Genomic DNA, 20,405 nt, shown 5'->3' with positions numbered 1-20,405 from the left:
CCTAGTGCCACACTCACCGGCATTTCTCTTGCCCTTTGTGATTTCCCAGGGGGGCTCATCGCCCTCTCTCCTCCCACCCCTCCACACACAGGGTGAGCGTCTGAAGATCAGGCTTGGGTACCTTCATGCCCAAGACAGAATCCATCATACACTGTGAGTACTTCCTGTATGCCAGGCAGCTCTGGCCCAGTACAAGGGCATAGTCTCTAAGACCCCTCTGCTATCCAGCATCCTGAAGGGTGGGTTGGCAGGGTATCTGATCAACTGTCCCCAGACACAGAGCTGGTGATTAAAAGCTGAGAAGGATAGACCCTAAAAATACAGCCAATCCTCTCCCTTGATGAACTCTTTACTCAGGCTGGCCAAGAATCTCGAGCCTCCCAATCTCCACCTCCCAAGCAGCGAGGATTACAGGCATGCCCATCTTTTGAGTGGTTTTGTTGGCTGGTTGTTTTTTTTGTTTTGTTTTTTGTTTTTCTCAGTGCTAGGGATGGAACCCAGGGCTTTGCACGTTAGGCAATTGCTCTACCCTCCTCCAACCCCTTTACCATTTTTAATTTTATTTTCTTCTGGCGGCACTGAGACTTGAAATCGGGGACTCACACTTGCTAGGCAGGCACTCTACTGCTTGAGCCACTCTGCCAGTCCTTTTTTGTTGTTTAGTATTTTCGAGATAGGGTCTCTCGAACTATTTGCTGGCCTCAAACCACCATCCTCCTGATCTCTGCCTCCTGAGTAGCTAGGATTACAGGTGTGAGCCGCCAGTGCCCGGCTTCATCTCCTTTTTCAAGCAGAAAGTGATCAGGCCCCAGGCTCGTGGCTGGGGCAGGCAGTGGTCTCTGCCTCACAGTTATGTCTTTAGAAATAAATGTCTTGATGCTTCCCTTCTCTCTGTGGCTGGAGATACTGGTTTTCCCTTTAGGATAGGGATAGGAGGTTTTCCTTTTCAAACAAATTGATCCAAGTGGGAAATAATAATTTGAAGTGAAAGGTCGAAGGTGGAGAGGCCCTCAGAGCCAGGGGAAGGGAGGGTGGGGTGGGAGGAGGCCTTGGTGTGGGATTGCCTTTGTATCCCTAATACCAAGCAAAGAATGTGCCCTGGACTGGACCCCACGCGCCTGGCCTTCCTGGCTTCCTATTGCTGCATTCACCTTTGCCCCCCTCTCCACGCACCCATCTTTTTATTTACAGAGCAGATCCGCTTTCTAGCACATGAACGGGGCTGGGGGGATGCTCAGCTGTAGGCTGAGCCCTCCCCATGCCTTCTTTCTTTGCTTCTGGTGTCTGTATTCCTCACCCTCTCTCTTCCAGGATCCTACCCAGCAGACTGAGTCAGCTCAGAATTCCTAGGTGAGGTTTCAAGGTCAAACAAGCAGTACGGCCAGGTTGATCCCTACAGGAGTAAAGACACATAGGGAAAATAAAATAAAGAGATATGGGGAGGGGCACCCTCCTGCCCTTGCTCTGTGCAGATGTGAACCAGCTTTACCAAATCATTCAGTTGTCCTATGAGTCGAAAGCCCTCCTGTGCACAGGAATTGGCATTTTTGTTAATTCCCTGTGGGTTGCCAGCCTCTGTTGGCACGCAACTTCTGTGCAGTGACATTTTTGGGGGGTTAAGTCCTGTTCAGGGAGGGTCTGACTTGCCCAGAATTTGTGCAAGGTGCCCCCTGGGAGTTCCCAGAGGGCAGGATGAGGCCAGAACACCCAGTCCCACTGGGTGCTGGGCCTGGTGGGCAGCCACACGGCTCTGATTCATTGATGGATTCCTAGGTGACCTTTAGAAATGAGGGCTGTCAAGGAAACCAGGGTTCCTGGGGAGCTGGGACAACGACCCACACCCGCAGCCATGGATCAGTAGGCTTCCAAGCCTTGTAGGAAGTGTCTGGGTGGGTCTGGGGGGGACATAGAAACTCATTGATGACACCTAGGACCTTGCCCAGGGTAGAAACCTGTGACACTTCTTCATCCTTTCACTTGTCCTTGACAGCAGACATCCTGGGTTGCCAGTAATGAGAAACCCAACTCTAACTGGCGAAATAAATACGTAAAAACAATTAATTGGTTCCAGCATCCAGAAAGGACCTAGGAATCCAGTCCTGCACCTGATTGGACAAGGGGCTCAGCCAATCAGGGAGCCGCCCCCAGCACCTCAGGCTGTGCTCTCAAGGAAGAACTTCCTTCCCTAGCAGGTCAACTTATGTGGCAAGATGGCCTCATGGCTCCAGGCCCACTTCCAGTCAGCCTAGCAACTCCTGAGGGTTGTCATTGGCCCGACCTCGGCCTGGGCCTTTGCCTAAACCAATCACATAGTCAGGAATGCGGCATTCTGATTGGCCCAGTCCTCCTCTCCCATCAAAGTGCAGAGGGTGGTGCTTAGAGAAAAATGTTGATCCCTGACCAGAAGGGAGATGCCAGAGCCGGCTCTCTCCAGCCCCTCCCTGCTCTGCAGCTGTGCCTGTCTTCAGAAAGCCCAAAAATGAGGAGATTTAAGTTAAAGCCCAGGCTAGGGTGGTGGGGTACAGAACAAAGCACTCTTGTGCCTTCGCCCAGGCCCAGAAAGTCGCTGGTTTTTGCATAGCTGCCCTCCCCCAGCACTGTCACTTTTGGAAGTGTCTGCAAGTTAGTCTCTGTTTCCTGCAGCCCTGAGCTTAGCACAGAATCCGTAATGTCAGGCGCCACCACTCTTCTATCATACACTAAGTTTCAAAGGCCAGATTTAATTTCCATGGGAATTTCTGATCGATCACAGAGCTGGTCTTGACGGCCTTGCTCTCCGATTTAAGAGGGGCTCAAGGGGCTTAGACCAGAGCTAGATTCCCACATGGCTTGCAGGCTCCCTGAGTAGGCCAGGCACAGCAGTATGAGCCTCTCAGTATGACTCAGGCCCTCACCTTCCCTGGCCGGCCTTCTCTTTCTTACTTGGCTAAGGTGCCTTGACAGAGCCTGTAGAGGGCACACAGGCCCATCAGTGGACTGGCATTGTCAGCAGGCAGTTTCCTGGGTCCCAGAAGCCTACCCCAGGGGCCCCCATGTTGAGGAAACCTGTCTGGGAAGAACTTGTTTCTTGCAATCTCAGAGTTCCTTCTCCTTAATCTTTGTATCCTGGTTCTTGTCCTTACCCCTCCACCAACATCAGGGCCTGGATCACACAGGAAGCTAAGCAAAGCCCACCAACTTTCCGTATGAATAATTTATACATATTAGCCATTACCCTGTGCTGGATACTGTTGCAAATGTGCCATGTACATGAATACATTTGGTAATCACAGCAGCCCTATAAGGTTTGGAACATTGGGATTACACCCATTTATCTGAATCCCAGACAGGCGTTCCAAAATGCCCACGGCAGAAGGGGATGGCTGTCCCCTGTTCATAACAGCTGGCTCACCATCGCTACAATCCAGTCTCCCCCAAGGCTTGCGCCAATGCTTGGACACTCTAGAACGAGGCAATAAAGTCACACGTTCCAAGGCAAACTCCAGACAAGGGGCCATCGGTGACTCCAAGCTGTGCTGCAAGCCATTCCCCTGCCTTGGGCAACTCATTCTTCCTGCTGGCTTAGATTTTTCTTCCTTCCAGCAGCTTCTTGGTGTCCAAGACTAAGTTGGATCTCCTACTCAGCACATGAAGTCATAGCCCCCAGAATTTTCCAAGTGGGCAGGCATTGTGTCTTGGTTTGGTTTGATCTTTTTAAAAGCTTTACTTGTTTTTGAAGTACAGACCAGTTTTCCTTCTCTTAAATTTCAAATACACGTGTCTGGCTTCTTGTGCTCCACATTACATCTGTGAGATACACTTAGGTGGCTGCGGTTTCAGTGGTTTGTGATTTTTATTGTATAGTATTCCACTGAATAAATATAACAAGGTTAATATTGTTGGTGGAGGTGTCAGCTAGGATATCCGGCACCTGGAACTCTCACTATTTGCTGATGGAAGTATACATTGCCACAACTATAAAGGAAACTCATCCATCATTGTTACAGTAACACTTCTGCAGAGCGTCATTGTTACAGTAACACTGTACGCTTCTGTGCCAGGCACTATACTGTTTCATCAGCATTGTCTCACAGACTCCTCGCAATGGCTCTGGGAAGGAAAGAGTTGCCAGGATAATCATGGTGTTAACATAATAGGATTACGGGGCAGTTTAAGTGAGAGACCACACTTTGAAGGGCTTAACCCAAAGCTTCCATTTTGGAAATGCTATTATCTGTTATTGTTACTTATGGGCATAGGGTTAGGGTTTAAGCCTACATAGGACATCCTGAGCAAATCAGCTCAGCAGCCTTGGCCTCAGAAAGCCTGGGACCCCACAAAGGTGCTAGTTAATCCCTCTGGGGATGACACAAGGCATACTCTTGAATAAGAAGGGTCACCAGATGACACTGAAACTGTAAATGAGGAAGGGCCTGAGGGTATTCAGACCAAGCCCTCTCTTACACACTTCTAGAAGTACACACCCTGCCCAGCCATTGGTTAAGATGGGGTCTCACAAACTTTTTGCTCTGCCTCACCTCAAACCTCGATCCTCCTGATCTCCACCTCCAGAGTCGCTAGGATTACAGTATGCCACACGATGCTGGTAAGTCAGTAAATTTCTAAATTTCATTCATAAATACGATATAAGGTCCTCCTTGCTCCAGGCCAGCAGGGCCAAGGCAGCAGGAAGAGACATGTGGTGACAAGTGTTATGAAGGACCCACAGCAAAGACAGGAGAAGAGGTCCTTGGGGGAGAAAGGCACTTTAGAGGAAGTGGCCACTGAAGACTTAAGTTCTCAGGAAAGATGAGCCCCAGTGGGCAAGAAGAGGTGACCACAAGTTCCAAGTCCCCGGAGATGGGGACTTGTCCACAGAGGGTGGACAGAAGAGCTGGGCTGGGGGAGGAGGAGGAGGAGGGCCTGTTCCTGTTCACGAAAACCTTATGGACCAGGACACGGGGGAGGGGGGGGGTATCTCAAGGTTGAGTAGGTTTAAGCTGGAGATGCAGCAGGGAAGTTCCCCCAGCGTGAGAAAGGCCTCCTGATGACCAAGGGTGTGCGGGTTTGCGGGGGAGGGGCATGCATGGAAGAGGCGCACGGCACACTGAATGAATGAACCAAAAAAATGCATTGCTAGGTCAGCGTCCATGCAGCCAGGAGGAACAGCTGGTCCGCAGAGGGCCTCACCCAGGGCGGCCTGACACCCCAGTTCCGGGCCCGGGCACCACCCCGCGCTGTGACCTTGGGGACATCCACGCCGCCGGGGTCTCAGGGCCCGGAACCCTGCGTCTCGGGGGGTGGAGGGGGTCGGGGAGGACGTGCAGGAGGGACAGCAGACGCACGGCGGGTCCATGGGCCTGGCCTGCCCTGCGCCCATCCCGCCATCGGGAGACCCTGGTGGCTCTCGCTGTTTACAACCCACCCGCTCTAGCCACGCGGCTCTCCACAGTCCCCGCCCCTCCGCCGCGCTCCCGCCACACTTCTCCCGCGTCCCGCCCCGCGCCACGGCCGCCGCGTGGCCACGCCCCCCGCGTCCGGGACCCTCCTGCGCGCAGGCCCTGTCACTTAGCCCCGCCCCCGCGCCCACCAAAGACCACGCCCACCAGGAAACCACACCCCGTTTATGCAAAGCACGCCCCTTTCCAGAGGCCACGCCCCCTCCGAGGCCTGCAGCGCCGCGCGGCGGGGCGGGCCGGGGCCCTGGCGGCGGCCGCTGAGCGGCTCGGACCCGGGCGGGGCGGGGCGGCGGCGGCGGCGGGGCGGTGCGAGGGCGGGCCGCGCCGGTTCCGCGCGCAGGGAGTTTTAAATGTCCCGCTCTGAGCCGGGCGCAGGAGCAGCCGGCGCGGCCGCCAGCGCGGTGTAGGGGGCAGGCGCGGATCCCGCCACCACCGCGCGCTCGGCTCGCCGCCCGGACCCGGCTCCGATCCGCACGGCTCGTGCGCCTCGCCTCCCGCCGACACCGCTTCGGGTAGGGCTCGCCGGTGCGCGCGCCGTCGCTCCCCGAGCGGGGATCGGGTCGGGTCGGGCCGGGCCGGGCCGGGCCGGGCCAGAGTGGGGGTGGGGCGAGGCTGGGTCCTGAGGTCCCGGAGGCGTCAACGCGGGGGTTCCCCCGGGGAGGGAGGCGCAGGCACCGGGTAGGGGAGGGGAAGGTGTGGAAGGGGAGACTGAGGCAGCCTCGGGGCCCCTCTAGGGATGTGTGATGATGGTGGTAGTGGTGGTGGGGGGGGGGGTAATCCTAGCGAGTGTGTGTACGAAGAGGGAGAGGGAGGGGGCCGACACATCTGGGTCCCTCCAAGCTCAGGTTCGGGTCCAGGATCGCGGGCTGCTGGCCTCGCCGTGGGGGTGACAGGCCACCCGGGCCCATCGGCCATTTTCCAGGCGGGCCCGGGAGGCTCCCGCCGCCGCCGCCACCCGCCCGCGCGGGAGGGGGGAGGGGTGCGGGGCGAGTGTCGGCTCCGCGTCCCCGCTGCTCCTCACCCGGTTGCTCTGGTGTCCCGCAGGCCTAAGATCCGAACCGCAGCCCCGCGCCATGCCAAGGGAACGGAAGGAGAGGTGAGTGGCCCGGCGCTGCGGGAGGGGAAGGGGAAGGGGAGGGGGAGCGCGTGGGGGAGGGGCGGGCTGAGATTGGGGAGTGCTCACCCCCACCCCCCCACCCCGGATCTCCCCTCCCGGCTTTGCAGGGATGCGAAGGAAAGGGGCACCATGAAAGAAGAAGGTGGCCCGGACCACTCAGTCCGCTCCAGGAAAAGGAAGGCAAATGTGGCCGTTGTGAGTACAAAGGACACAGGTGGGGGAGGAGCCCCCCCTTCCATGGTACCTGGGTACCAGACTTGGGTCTGACCACATGTGTATTGATGGGGGTTGGTGTGGACGGGGGTGGGGGCCAGGGATTCCCTTGGCAGAAATGGTGATCAGAACCTAATCAACTTTTTTCTCTCTGTTTTTGTCTTTGGGTTGTTTGGTGTCTTTTTTTTGGGGGGGGGGGTTCTGTTAGTTTTTGCAGGATCCAGATGAAGAAATTGCCAAAATTGACAGGACTGCAAAAGGGTCCAGCGACAGTCAGGTAGGTCTTTCGGCCTACTGGACCTGCAGGAGGCCTCACGCTCTCCTAAGGTCTAGTCTCTCTTAACTAGAGCCACACACAGTCCACATGGCTGAGTGCTGTGCCTGCCAGTACACACTGGCCTCTGCCAGCCCTGGGATTCCAGGAAGGCCCTGTGTTTAATGGCTAGTGACCTGGGGGATAGGGCTTGTGAGTGTCAGAAGCAACCACTTCTCCTCCAGAGACACCTGGGGTTTTTGTCATGGTGTTTCAGAACTGCTTCCTGTCCCCTTTAGGTCAGGTTTCAACCTTTTCTCCCCTTTGTGGCTCTGAACATTGCTCCAGGCCATCCAGCAGTTACCTGCCTTGATCACCAACCTGGTCTGAGCAAGGGGCTTAGTGGAACCTTCTGGGTAGTGATAAGTGTGTCCCCCTCCTTGTGCAGTGCCTGCCAGGTCTCCTGAGTGCAGTGTGATATCATATAATATCAGAAGCTCCCTGCAGAGAGCGCTTCTACTATCTCTTTGCCTCCAGAAATGGCTGTAGACTATAGTTATGGCTTTGGTGGGGGGAGCACCCCAGCTAACCAGGCCTTTGGCCTCTCTCACAGATAACGCTGAGCAGGAGCAGTATCTGTCTTCAGTACTGTGGTCCCCACGAGGTCAGCAGTGGGCAGCATGTGACAGTAGAGCAGTGTGGTCTGGGAGAGGACAGAGCTTCCAAAGTGACAGGCCCTGTTGGCAAGCGGTATAACAGCATGAGATCCTGGTTTCTGGGGAACACCTGAGAAACTGAGCCAGGGGGGTTTGGTCTCCTTCGACTACTAACTTCAGGAGAGGACGTGAGACCGCGCACCCCCTCTCCTTTCCATTCCTGTTCTCCATTCAAACCAAGTGATTTTGTGTGTTGTAAAGTGATGAATCCCTGCTTTGTGAGATTCAGGGTTGGTCATTTTGCCAGTTCTGTTGTAAATAGAAGTTTCCAGCAGAACTTCCGTGTTCACTTCTTGGGCTTAGACTTTCACCTGGGCAGTTCATGAGAAGGTGTCTTTTTGGCTGTCCAGTGATGCACATTTGGTACAGTAGATAGCTTGAAAATTACCCATCAATTTACAGATCAATGTCTTCCTTCTTTCTCTGAGAATTCATGAAACTAGGATTTGGGGGTACCACAGACCTATTAATTGCACAGAATTGTTCTCTGGAGTTCAGGAGTTCTGCCCAGTACAACACCTTTGAGCTAGGAGAAGCCATCATGGTAAATTCATTGTAACTACTGCATCAAGGCCACATGGAATCTGGCCATTTTTTATCTTAGGCCTGTCTGTGTTTGAGACATGGTGTAGCCCAGGCTGAGTTGGTGAACTCTTACCTTCCTGCCTCAGTCTCTCAAGTGCTAGGATTACAGGTGTGCACTGCCACATCTGGCTCTAAGGCTATTCATGAGACCTAATTTTTCTTCCAGTACCGGCCATGTACCATGGCCTTGTACATGCTAGCGTGTGCAAATGATCTCTCACTTAGCTACGTCCCCCAGCCCCTGAGACCTAACTTTTTTTTATTTAAAGTCAGATCCCGGACTGCTCGTTCTCAGAACATTTTGCATAAGGAAAAAAGGTACTAAGAGGTGGAGGTAGTTACCATCCTCACAATTGATCCCACTCCTTCCCAAGCAGACTGACCTGACACTTCCTTTCAAAGACAAACATGAACTTGACTGTTCTGCCTTTATACCCTGGCTCCTGAGGAGGCCTGCTTTGGAGCCCCTTTGTCTGAGCTGCAGGTTGGGAACTGCTGTGTCTTGTCTTACCCCAAAGGCCTGCTCTCAGATGTGCCAGTTATCTGGCCTTGGAGGGTGGCATACAGTTTGTGTCTTTAGAACTAGAATTCATTCTTCTGACTTTTTTTTTGCTTTTGATGGCACTGGGGTTTGAACTCAGGGCCTTGTGCTTGCTAGATAGGCACTCAACAGTTGAGCCACTCCACCAGCCCTAGAATTCATTCTTGAATGAAGAGCAAATTGGTAATGTGACCCTTTGGTGGAGGCGGGCCACTGGCACCCCATACTAGGACCGGAAGGAAATTGCCTTTTGCACAGCTGTTGGCAGGGGTTGTTGTGGAGAATTTGCATGCCCAATTCTTTGTACACCACGGAGGGGAGGTTGGTCCAGCTTGGCTCTTCCCAGGAGACAGAGCACGTGGACCTCTTGAGCGTGGCTGTGCTGCGTGGGCTTCAAGGAGCATGGACAGCAGGAGTCCCCGTTCCTTTTGTTGTTCCAGTCCCGTGTTCCGTTCCAGTCAGCCTTTGTGGTCTCTGCTTTAAAACACACTCACACTCACTGGCTTCTCTGCTAGTGGGATTGTTAACCTGCCTGGCTTCTTTATTATTTTACTTACTTACTTTTGGTGGGCTCTGGGGTTTGAACTTGGGGCTTCATGCTAGCAAACCAAGCTCCCTAATGCCTGAGTCACACTTGTAATCTGTTTTTGCTCTAGTTATTTTATAGAGATTTGGGTCTTGTGAACTGTTTGCTCTGGCCTCAAATGTGATCCTCCGGATGTCAGCCTCCCAAGTAGCTAGGATGACAGAGTGCCCTGCTTGATTTAGTTTTAACTCGGTGTGGCTGATTTTTTTGTTTTGTCTTGAGTCAAGGAACATAAGAGATTCCCACTCTTTGACCTGGCTGGCCAGTCTTTTTTTTTTTTTTTTTGCAGTGCTGGGGTTTAAACTCAGGGCCTACACCTTGAGCCACTCCACCAGCCTTTTTTCAAGAGAGTCTCATGAACTATTTGCCCAGGCTGGCTTCGAACTGAGATCCTTCTGCTCTCTACCTCCTAATTAGCTAGGATTACATGCAGAGCCACAGGTGCCTGGCTTAGCCAGTTCTTTTCTTATACCGTAAAAGCCCATTGACTTATATCTTACTTCCCTGGGTCCGGCCCCAAGGGATCTCCTCGCTTGCTTAGGAGCTTCCCGCATAGATCCCAGAGCTAGTGGCAGGTGACAGGAAGCTTCACAGCCTTGCCAACTCAGTCTTAACCCAGGCCACGTGCTCAAGCCTGGAGACCACTCCCATTGAAATACTGGCTCACCTACAAATCAGTGAGCGTGAGAATGTCTGGCTTACAGCCAACTTTTTTTTCTTTCTTTCATTTTATCATGTTTACATTTGCTTATTGTGTGTATTGTTTGGGTCCCTCCCTACATCCAGCATTTTGATCTGTGTTTCTCTGTCAGCCTTGGGATGATAACACAGTATGTGCAGATCCCTGCTCTGTGATCCCCACCCCCAACAAAGAAGAGGGTGAGGAGCTGGTGTATCCCAATGCTACATTTGAGCCTCGGAAACGCCGGCCGTCCAGAGCCTCCCCGCTGCCTGTGCTGAAGTAGGTGTTGACTTTGTTGCATGGCTTCCAGACCTGAGTCCCCGGGAGCATGGGTGCATCCTGATAACCTGTTGGGGTTGTGTTTTCTGTTTTCCTCCTGTAGCTGGGCAAATAGAGAGGAGGTTTGGAAGATCATGCTGAACAAGGAGAAGGCATACCTACGGGATGAGCACTTTCTGCAGCGACATCCTCTTCTGCAGGCCAGAATGCGAGCCGTTCTTCTGGACTGGTTGATGGAGGTGAGCCTGCGTCCCAACACTGGGTATTGACTGTTTCTAGATTCTTCTGTACCATTACGGTTTCTGCAGGTTTGATTCCTCTGGCACATTCTGTATTAAAACAGCTTCTGAAATCACTGGGCGAGGTGGTACCTGCTTGTGATGATGCAGGTAGTCAAGAGTGGAGGCAGGAGGATTGTGAGTTCAAGGCCCATCTGGGCTACTTAGAGAGACCCTCTTCTCAAAAGAACAAACAGCTGGGCACTGGTGGCTCACGCCTATAACCCTAGCTACTTGAGAGGCTAAGATCAATAGAATTGCAGTTTGAGGCCAGCTCCAGGCAAATAGTTCTCGAGAACCCCATCTCCAAAATAACCAGAGCAAAATGGACTGGAGGTGTGGCTCAAGCAGTAGAGTGCATGCTTTGCAAGTGTGAAGCCCTGAGTTCAAATCCCAGTCCTACCAAAAAAAAAATTCTAGAAAATCATTTTTACCCTTTAGGTGTTCTATGTTACTTTTCTTTTTTTGAGGCAGAGTCTCACTTTATACCCCAGGCTGGCCTTAAACTTGCAATCCTCCTATCCCAGCCTCCCAGGTGCTGGGATAACAAGTGTGCAGCACCACACCTGTTTCCCTTAGATATTTTACAGTTGGCATGTAACACTTTCAATCAAAGTCTAAGTTGTTGCAAAGGTCATATTTCCCAATAAATTGTAAATATTGATATTTGATCTCTGCATTAAATTGCTTCTTTTGTAGGACTAGAGTTTGAACTCAGGGCTTGGCATGTGCAAAGCAGGCACTATACCACTTGAGCCATTTTTCTCTGATTATTTTTATTTGAGATAGAATCCCATGAACTACTTGCCCGAGCTGACCTCAAACCTCAATCCTCCTGATCTCAGACTCCCTCGTAGCTAGGATCACAGGTGTGAGCCACTGGCACCCGGCATTGAATTGCTCTTAAATGTACCCACTGGAATGCACTTACCAGCTCTGATAGCCGCTATCGTAAGTTTTAAAAAAATCTATGACCAAGCTTATCTTGTCAGGCAGCCCTTAACCTGATTCCTCTTTGAATTCCTGGAATCCATTCTCTTTCCTCACCTGCTATCTCATTACAATCTTTTATTGGTTATCACCGCCCTGTATCTCTGCCACAGTCATCAAAAGAACCATCGTACCGGACTGGATGTGGAAGGGGGCTGCGTGTGGCTCCATGGGCATGCCTGGCATGCTCCAGGCCCTGGGATCCATCCCCAGCACCACCGAAAACAAGAAAACAAAGCCAGTGCAAGTGAAGAACAAGTATTAGGAGTTAGCAAGGTGACTGTGGGAAGTGCAGCTCTTCCTGGGATAACTGAGTGGTTTGCAGTGCCCTGTTAAGGGAGCTTTCCTGGACACCCTGAGGCCTGGCCTGGTGGCAAAAATGCAGGTGTCCGTCTGGGAGGTGGAAGGGCGTTTCCATGACAGCTGGGTGTCTTAACTGGTCCCTCCAACATAAGCAGGCCTGGGTACCCTGTGGAAGTCCACAGGCCATCCCCGCTCCCTGATGCCACTTAATCATCCAGGGTGCAGGGCTGGCAGGTCACTTAACTCTTCATTTCCTCACTTGGACTGGCTTCTAGCAGTGTTTTCTTTGTGGAGTTTGCAGACTAGAAATGGTGATGAGATATTTTTATTACATTCATTGACATTCTTCATGCTCCCGATCTTTGGTAGGCCTGCGTGGGAGGGATGGGGGTCTTCAGTTGCTTTCAATGGCCTGCCACATCCCATATCCCTCGGCACAAGCCCTTTGGTGCCCTTCACAGCCTTTACAATTCCTGCAAGCGTTGGGTGTCTAGATCTCAGGCTGCAACTCTTTACAGAAACGTGACTGAGAAGTTCTGTTTGGTAAAGTGCAATTGAAGCTGCTGTAGTGTGGAGGGCTGTTTTTACTACAGATGGGTTGACTGGACTTGAAATACTCTACAGTGAGTAATAGAATTTTTTTTTTTTTTGGCAGTATAGAGGTTTGAACTCAGGGCCTTCACCTTGAACCACTCCACCAGCCCTGTTTTGTGATGGGTTTTTACAAGAGAGTTTCTTGCAGAACTATTTGCCTAGGCTGGCTTTGAACCATGATCCTCCTGATTTCTGCCTCTTAAGTAGCTGGGATTACAGGTGTGAAAACACCCAGCTCCCAGCTCTTTTCCATCCCACCATGCTCACTTCTTTACCAGGTCCTCTGAGAGTGATCAGGGCAGATCTTGTCCTTGTTTTATGGTTTGAGGAACCTGAAGTAAATGGGTTTGTCTAAGCTACAGCCTAAATTACAGCCTAGTCCCTGGGTTGTTTTAATCAAAGCCTTTCATCTTAGGACTTACAGCATTTGGGGCACACTGTGGTCTTTAAGTAAATGTGCGTTCCAGCTCTGATTCTTGCCCGTGCCACTCAGTCGTGAGGAAGTCACGTTAGTTCTTCTTAGTTCATGAAGTGATAGAGGGGCCTGCATTCTGTTTCATGGAAATGCCCTCACCAGATATGAGCATAGCTGATTCCCTGACCTGTGAAGATTTACTCTTTAAAACATTGTCGTGAGCAGATATTAGTTGTATGGGGTTTCACTGCCACTCTCACATTTCCATATGTGCTTATAGTGCATCTTGGTGGGGTTCACCCCGTCCATCGTGCTCCCTCATCCCCACACCCTCTTACCATGATTTCCACAGGATTTTCATCTTAACGTTCACTTCTGCCTTGCATAGATCACAGAATGCTTTATCCTGATCTGAGCTCCAGTTTTTCATGTGCGTGTGGTTAGGGACAAGCATGGTACATCTTTCTAGAGAAGCAAAAATAGCTTTCTTATCTCTCTGGATTTGACTGTATTGTCTTTCACCAAAACTCAGGACAAGTTTACTTACTAGTTTATTTGCAATCACTGTTCTCAAGTGTCCTAAATATTTTTCCAGGTGTGCGAAGTCTATAAGCTTCACCGGGAGACGTTTTACCTGGCACAGGACTTCTTTGATCGGTATATGGCAACACAAGAAAATATTGTCAAAACACTTTTGCAGCTGATTGGAATTTCAGCCTTATTTATTGCTGCCAAACTGGAGGTAAACAGTTTTCAACTGTTTTGTTACGTCATAGCTGCTACTTAAGTTCCAGTGGGATGGGGGAAGAGGTCAGCTATTTGTCTGTAATGCATATCCTTGATTTTTTAAATTTGACATCTTCCAGAATTAAGATCCATGCAAAAAAAAAAAAAAAAAAAAAAAAAGGCTGGGTATTATCCAAAGAGGGAGAAGAGGAGAAAGTGTCTACAACATTTTAGTTAATGTAGTTTCAATAGACAAAAAAGTAAACTAAGAGAAAAATGTTGGTGGGGGCCAGACATGGTGGCACACACCTGTAATCCCAGCACTCTGGAGGGTGAGATAGGAGGCTCTCAAATTCCAGGCAAGTCTGAACTACCTAGGAAGATCCTGTCTCAAAATAAAACAAGAAATATTTGGTTTTTCCAGTGTGATTGTAAAAGAGTCTATGGACCCGACTTCAAATGTGTTAAATGTTGAAAAGGTGACACTTTAAGTCACTCACACTGAGCTGAGTTCTGTGTACCTGTCTCGGTGTTCATTTCTTTGCATGAGGGGGGTGAGAATTTCATTTTTTAAACCACCGAGGCGGCTCCCATGTTGATCCTGCTCTCCCTGGGGCAGAGTAGGACTGGGAGCAGCTTTGGGTGCACGTGCTCAGGTGGCCCTCGCTCTCCTTTCAGGAAATCTACCCTCCAAAGCTACACCAGTTTGCTTATGTCACGGACGGTGCTTGCTCAGGAGACGAAATTCTTACCATGGAATTGGTGATTATGAAGGTAAGTGACAAGTCCATGTTCAGGCTTTCTCTACGTAGCCCAGGCTGACCTGGAACTCATGAGTCCCCTGCCTCAGCCTCCCGAGTGCTGGGATTGCAGGTGTGCACCACTATGCCTGGCTTCAGCCATTTTCAAGATGCATAAGTGACGTCTTTCTTCCCAGCCAAACACACGATGGCTGCATCCTGAACTCCTCATAGCGCCGGTCTCTTTCTTGTCTCCTCCAGGCCCTCAAGTGGCGGTTAAGCCCGCTGACCATCGTGTCCTGGCTGAACGTGTACATGCAGGTTGCATATCTGGATGACGTGTACCAGGTGCTCATGCCGCAGTACCCCCAGCAAGTCTTTGTCCAGGTCGCAGAGGTCAGTAGCCCATGTTCTCTGAGGCTCTGGCCAGCAGCCCTGGTGACAGCCGCGGTGTGACAATGCCAGCATGGGTCTTAGCGTCCTTTCCCCCTTTAGCTTCTAGATCTGTGTATCCTGGACGTGGGCTGCTTGGAATTTCCGTATGGCGTGCTCGCTGCCTCCGCCCTGTACCATTTCTCGTCGTCCGAGCTGATGCAGAAGGTTTCGGGGTATCAGTGGTGCGACATTGAGAAGTGCGTCAAGTGGATGGTCCCGTTTGCCATGGTGATCCGGGAGACGGGCAGCGCAAAGCTGAAGCACTTCAGGGGCGTCCCCACTGAGGATGCCCACAACATCCAGACCCACATCAACGGCTTGGACCTGCTGGTCAGTGCTGTGCCCAGAAGGGCTCCAGACAGCCCAGAGAAATGCCACTTCTTTTTTATTTAATTTTTTTTCTTGGTGGGGCTGGGGTTTGAACTCAGGACTTTGCACTTGCAAACCAGGTGCTCCACCACTTGACCCACACCTCCAGTGCACTTTGCTCTGATTATTTGGGAGATGGGGTATCATGAACTGCTTGCACAGGCTGGCCTTGAACCGTGATCCTCCCAATCTCAGCCTCCCAAGTAGCTAGGATTACAGTTGTGAGCCACCCTTACCTGGAAAAACTGCAGTTCTTTATTTCCCTGAAAAAGGGCATTTCTGGTTCACAGATGCTGTGTAGCGTAGCCTTCAGGACAGTGTTCTGCTGTTTCCCCCTAGGGCAAGTATACAGTAAGGGGAAGGGAAGATGCATTCTTGCATCTCAACATTTTGTTCTTTTATCCCCATCCACAGGAGAAAGCCCAAGCAAAGAAAGCCATATTGTCGGAACAAAACAGGATTTCCCCTCCCCCCACGGGGGTCCTCACCCCCCCGCACAGCAGTAAGAAGCAGAGCGAGGAGCAGGAGATGGTGTGACCGCCCCACCTTCCCCCTGTCTGCTGCCGGCTCCGCGTCTACAGGTACCCAAGTGGAAGAGGCGTCCCTTCTGCAACAGAAGCTCCCGGTGGTGTGAGACAGGGACAGGCCTCCTCTTGAATGCTTACGTTTTGAACTCGTGGGTCAAGTGCACCAGCCACCTCCCGAACACCAGCGAGTGCTCCAGATGCTGCTAGGAGGGTGTGCTCGACCCGACTGACTGTTGCCACCACGGACCAAGCTGGAAGTTGAGGCTGCTGCACTCCTTGACGTTCCAGGCTGCGTCCTGGGCAGTGGGACAGGGGGCTGCGAGGGGCACAGTGACACCAAGCCCACAGCCAGCGGGGCGGGGACCTGCCCGTCACACGAGCCACTGACAGTGTACCTTGCCTTTTATGAACTCTGGTTTTGTAAGTGCTGCTAAGTCTGTCCGTTTTTAATAAAGAGATACTATGTTTGAAACAGCTGCCGTGCCTGTGTCTGCGCCTTCCGCAGTGGCTGAAGCAGGTCCTCTTTCTTGACTTCTTGCTTTTCTTGTGTGTGTGCTGCTGGGTTTTGAACTGGCCTACAACTTGAGCTAACAGCCCTTTCTTTTCAAGATAGGGTCTCGGGAACTATTTGCCTGGGCTGGCATTGAACCATGATCATCCTCATCCCTGCCTCCCCAGTACCCAGGATTATAGGTGTGAGCCACCAGCATTGGCTAGGAGTGAGTTTTTGTTTTTGCGCTGCTGGGAATTGAACCCAGAGCCTCACGCTTGGCAAGGTGAGTACTCTCCCACCTGAGCCACAACCCCGGCCCTGTTTTTGGTTTTGGGACAGTGTCTCACTATGCTGTCTTAGCCTTGAATTCGGGATCCTCCTACCTCCATCTCCCAACACACCTGGCAAGCACTGAGGTTTTGTTTCATTTTGCAGTGCTGGGGATTGAACCAGGGCCTCATGCTTGCTAGGCGAGCATCTTACCACTTGACCTCTACCCCCTAGCCCTAGCAGTGAGCTTTTAATGGGGATCACTTTGTGACTTGCTGGCAAAATCCTAACAGTGGTTCCTTTACACTTGTCATTTGTTCCACAAAAGTGGCGCTGAAAACAGTTCTGTTTCCAAAACTTTAGCAAATATTTGAGAGTTTGACAAACATGAAGCAAGCCTGAAAGTACTTTTGAGGTAAAAGTTAATTCATAGATCACTTAGCAAACCATTATAATGCAAAGAGTGTTAGTGAATACACTCAAATGGTTGCCTTGTAGACGAATTGCTGGAATACTGTGTCATAAATCAATAATTAATTATTTATTTAAGAATCTCACTAGATAGCCCAGGCTGCCCTCAAACTCCTGATCTCCTGCCTCAGCCTCCCAAGTGCTGGGATTACAAAGCATGGGCCACCACTGGTGTAGGATTTTCCTAAATGGCATATCACCATAGGAAACTTTTATCTTTTTTTGGTGGTACTGGGGCTTGAACTCATGGCCTGCACTTTGAGTCACTCCACCAGCCCTTTTTTTGTGATGGGTATTTTTCAAGATATGTTCTTGAGCACCATTTGCCCAGGCTGGCTTCAAACTGTGATGCTTCTGATCTCTGCCTCTTGAGTAGCTAGGACCACGTGTGTGCCACCAGTGCCCAGCTGCCATAGGAAACAGTGATAAGATGCTAATGAAGGGTACATCCCAGATTGGGGGGTGGGGGAAAACTTATAGAAATCAGTAATTTCTGGGGTTGTGTCAGAAGCTGTAAGGGCCACTTGTACATAGAAATCAAGTCCCCTCCTGAAAAAGCTTCATCTGCCACCAGTCACTTTGTGGCTAACTCTGGTCTCTTCTTGTTGGCTCTGTACACCTCCTTGAGAATTTTGTTTTTGGCCACCTTGGGGTTTGAACACAGGGCCTCATGCTTGCTAGGCAGGCACTCTACCACTTGAGCCTCTCCACCAGCCTCTGTACAGCTCTTTGCCAAGCCACTTCTGCTCTGCCATTTAACTGAAACCAACTGAGGCCAGGTGATAGCATAGCAGACACCAGAGGTGAGCCAGCAGGTGCACCTGAGGAAGCAGCTGCACTCAGGCAGCAGCAAGAAGGACCAGGGAGGAGACAGTGAAGGTCCTGTGGTCTCACTCTTCTGTTAGGTGTGGGCCAACCAGAGCCTCTTGGAGGCTGACTGATAGAGGTCTTAACATACCACATCCTCTTCCCTGGCTCCAGAATTCACTCCCAGTCCTCACCAGAGCCACCCACTGTGCCTAAGAGAAGGCACTGGTTCTTAGCTGGTGGATGCTGGAGATTTGCCAGGACCTCCCTGCCCTCAGGGAATGTGGATAGCTTGTTTCACGGAGATCATTTCTACCACGGGGACACATAAATGATGCTGAGGTTCAAGTGGACGGTGAGTTCCTGAGGTGGACAGGTAAGGCTGGGGAGTCCCTTCAGATTTGCCTGATATACTTCTGTCCTCTAACACAGACACAAATGAGATTGGAGTCTATGCGGGTAAAATTAGTCTGTAGCTCAGAGCCCGGATGGGAAGAGAAATGAAATCTGAGAAAGTCTAGTCATATTTACCCAAGTGTACATTTCCCTACCTCATGTGTGGCGTTTTGAAATTCAAATCACATTTATACCTTGGACATTGTTAGAAGGACTATTTTTATCCTTGCTGTAATCATATAATTTTGCTGATTACAGGTCTCAAATTGCCACAGAGAACTCAATTTTTGAAAGAATTGTCCTATTTGATCAAATATGTTATTCAGGCAAGGCATTCATTTGTTCCACAAGGTTACCTGCCAGGCAGAGTTAACCAGGAGTAATAGCATTTAGAGGCCTATACTTAAAATCAAGCATTAGCTAATCTGCCTGGAACAATGGAGTCTTAAATAGAATTTGTCGCCGACACTTCAGTTCCTACACTGACAGACAATTGCATTTTGTATTCAATGAGCATAGATCTTTTTTTTTCCCTACCTTGTCCTAATTCCAAATTTAACTCCAGAAGACTCTAATGTGCTCAGTTTCACTGGCTTTCCAGGTACCATTTCCCCGGAGCCTCACGTGGGAGGACAATGCTATTCTTTATTAAATAAACACTCCCCCACCTCTTGCTCCCCTTCTAAATCATTTACCTGATTAAGCCAATTCTGAAAACTAGCTTTGGACCATGCAAGGAGGCCCAAGGCTAATGCCAGCTTTGCCCCAGGATGGCGTGCCCCCCCCACTCCTGGAGGTAAAGCACAGTGGGACAAGTAAGCTGGAGTCCCATGGGAAGAGGAAGGAGCAGGTGGCCTCTGGGAGCACAGGGCTGGGCAAAGCTTCCTCACTGAGACATCCTCCCTAGCAGTCTGCAAAATCAATTGTGGATGGGGTGAAGGAGAAGAGATGACAGAGACCGAGTCACAAGGAGCCTTTGCACATCAAACTGAAGATGGGTGTGGTGTCTCCGGCAGCAGGAAGCTGGGTTTATAAAGGGGGTGGTGACAGAGATGTGCTCAGAGTCTAGAGCTCTGCCCCTCCATGTTGACCAGAACATGGGGGACACGAGGAAGGCCTGAATTCAGCTCTGAATTTCTAAATAGCCTGGCCAAGTGACTGCACCACAGTGCCATCTGTCCTGTACGTCTACATGGGGGTCTGCCAACAAGTTCCTCCAGGCGTCCTGCGGAATCCATCCCAGCACTGGCCTTCACAGATGCCATTTCTTCATTGGCCTCTAGAAGTAGTCACCTTGGGCTGGGACCCACTTCTGCCACTCCCTGTCCTTAGCTTCCTCAAGCTGTGAAGTGCAGTTGGGATGACACTCAGGGCACTGACCCCATGGAACTGGTGGGTGATGCATAGAAACCCTTGGCACAGGGTGGCCACATATCCTGGGGACAGAGCCCTGGGGACACTGTTAAGGGTAGGGCTGGTCGGCTTCCATCTGTGCCCCGCACAGCCCATTCCAGGACAGCGGGGACCACAGACATACAGACATGGCAGACAGCTGCCTTGACCTCCCAAGTCTCCTCTCCTCCAGCCTGGCCAGTCCTCCAGGCCTCAGTCCCATCTCTCTCCTCCACTGCATGCTCCAGTGGGCTCCTGTCCTCATATACCACATACTGTCCTCCCCAAAGCCACCGAGACCTCTGTTAGTATTGGATGTGAAATATCTCCTCCTCCCCGCTAAAGGTCCCTGCTTGTCACTATTGGGAAGGCAGAAATGTTAAGAGGTGAGACCTAGTAGATGACTTCAGATCACTGGGGGCATGCCCTAGAGGGGAGGAGTGGGACCCTAGCTCTTTTCTCTTCTCTTTTGCTACCTGGCCACAAGGGAGCCATTCTAACACACCCTGTATCAGGGCAGCTGCCCTGACCACTAGAGGCCTGAAAGCAATAAGGTCTTCCTTATTACCTTGAGCTGGAATAAACCTTTCCTCTTCATATGCTGATCACCTCTGGGTATTTATTACAGTAATGAAAATCTGACTAACACACTGTCCATGTGACAAACCTCACAGCACGCCAGCCTTCATCTCACTGGCCATCTCAGCCACACTTGGCTCTGCAACACATGCTTCCCTCTGGAAACTAGTCATCGTCCTCAGCTTTTGTGCATCCCCCCCTCCACACACA

The 20,405-nt window shown here is 51.2% G+C and overlaps 1 protein-coding gene across 1 annotated transcript; it reads left to right on the top strand.

The window, feature by feature from the left end:
- The first annotated feature begins 5,784 nt into the window (after positions 1–5,784).
- Ccne1 (cyclin E1) lies at positions 5,785–16,259 on the top strand. The gene is given in 12 exon segments (XM_020174159.2): positions 5,785–5,950; positions 6,483–6,534; positions 6,663–6,750; positions 6,977–7,045; positions 10,262–10,410; positions 10,514–10,649; positions 13,586–13,732; positions 14,395–14,490; positions 14,718–14,852; positions 14,952–15,221; positions 15,675–15,768; positions 15,771–16,259. Coding segments are annotated over 11 exon segments (1,431 nt in total). The 5' UTR covers positions 5,785–5,950; positions 6,483–6,511; the 3' UTR covers positions 15,995–16,259.
- Positions 16,260–20,405: the final 4,146 nt, after the last annotated feature.

This window comes from Castor canadensis, chromosome 16 (genome assembly GCF_047511655.1).
Source record: "Castor canadensis chromosome 16, mCasCan1.hap1v2, whole genome shotgun sequence".
NCBI classification, from domain to species: domain Eukaryota; kingdom Metazoa; phylum Chordata; class Mammalia; order Rodentia; family Castoridae; genus Castor; species Castor canadensis.
Note: the sequence above shows the minus strand (reverse complement) of the source record. Positions and strands in the feature narration are given on the sequence as shown.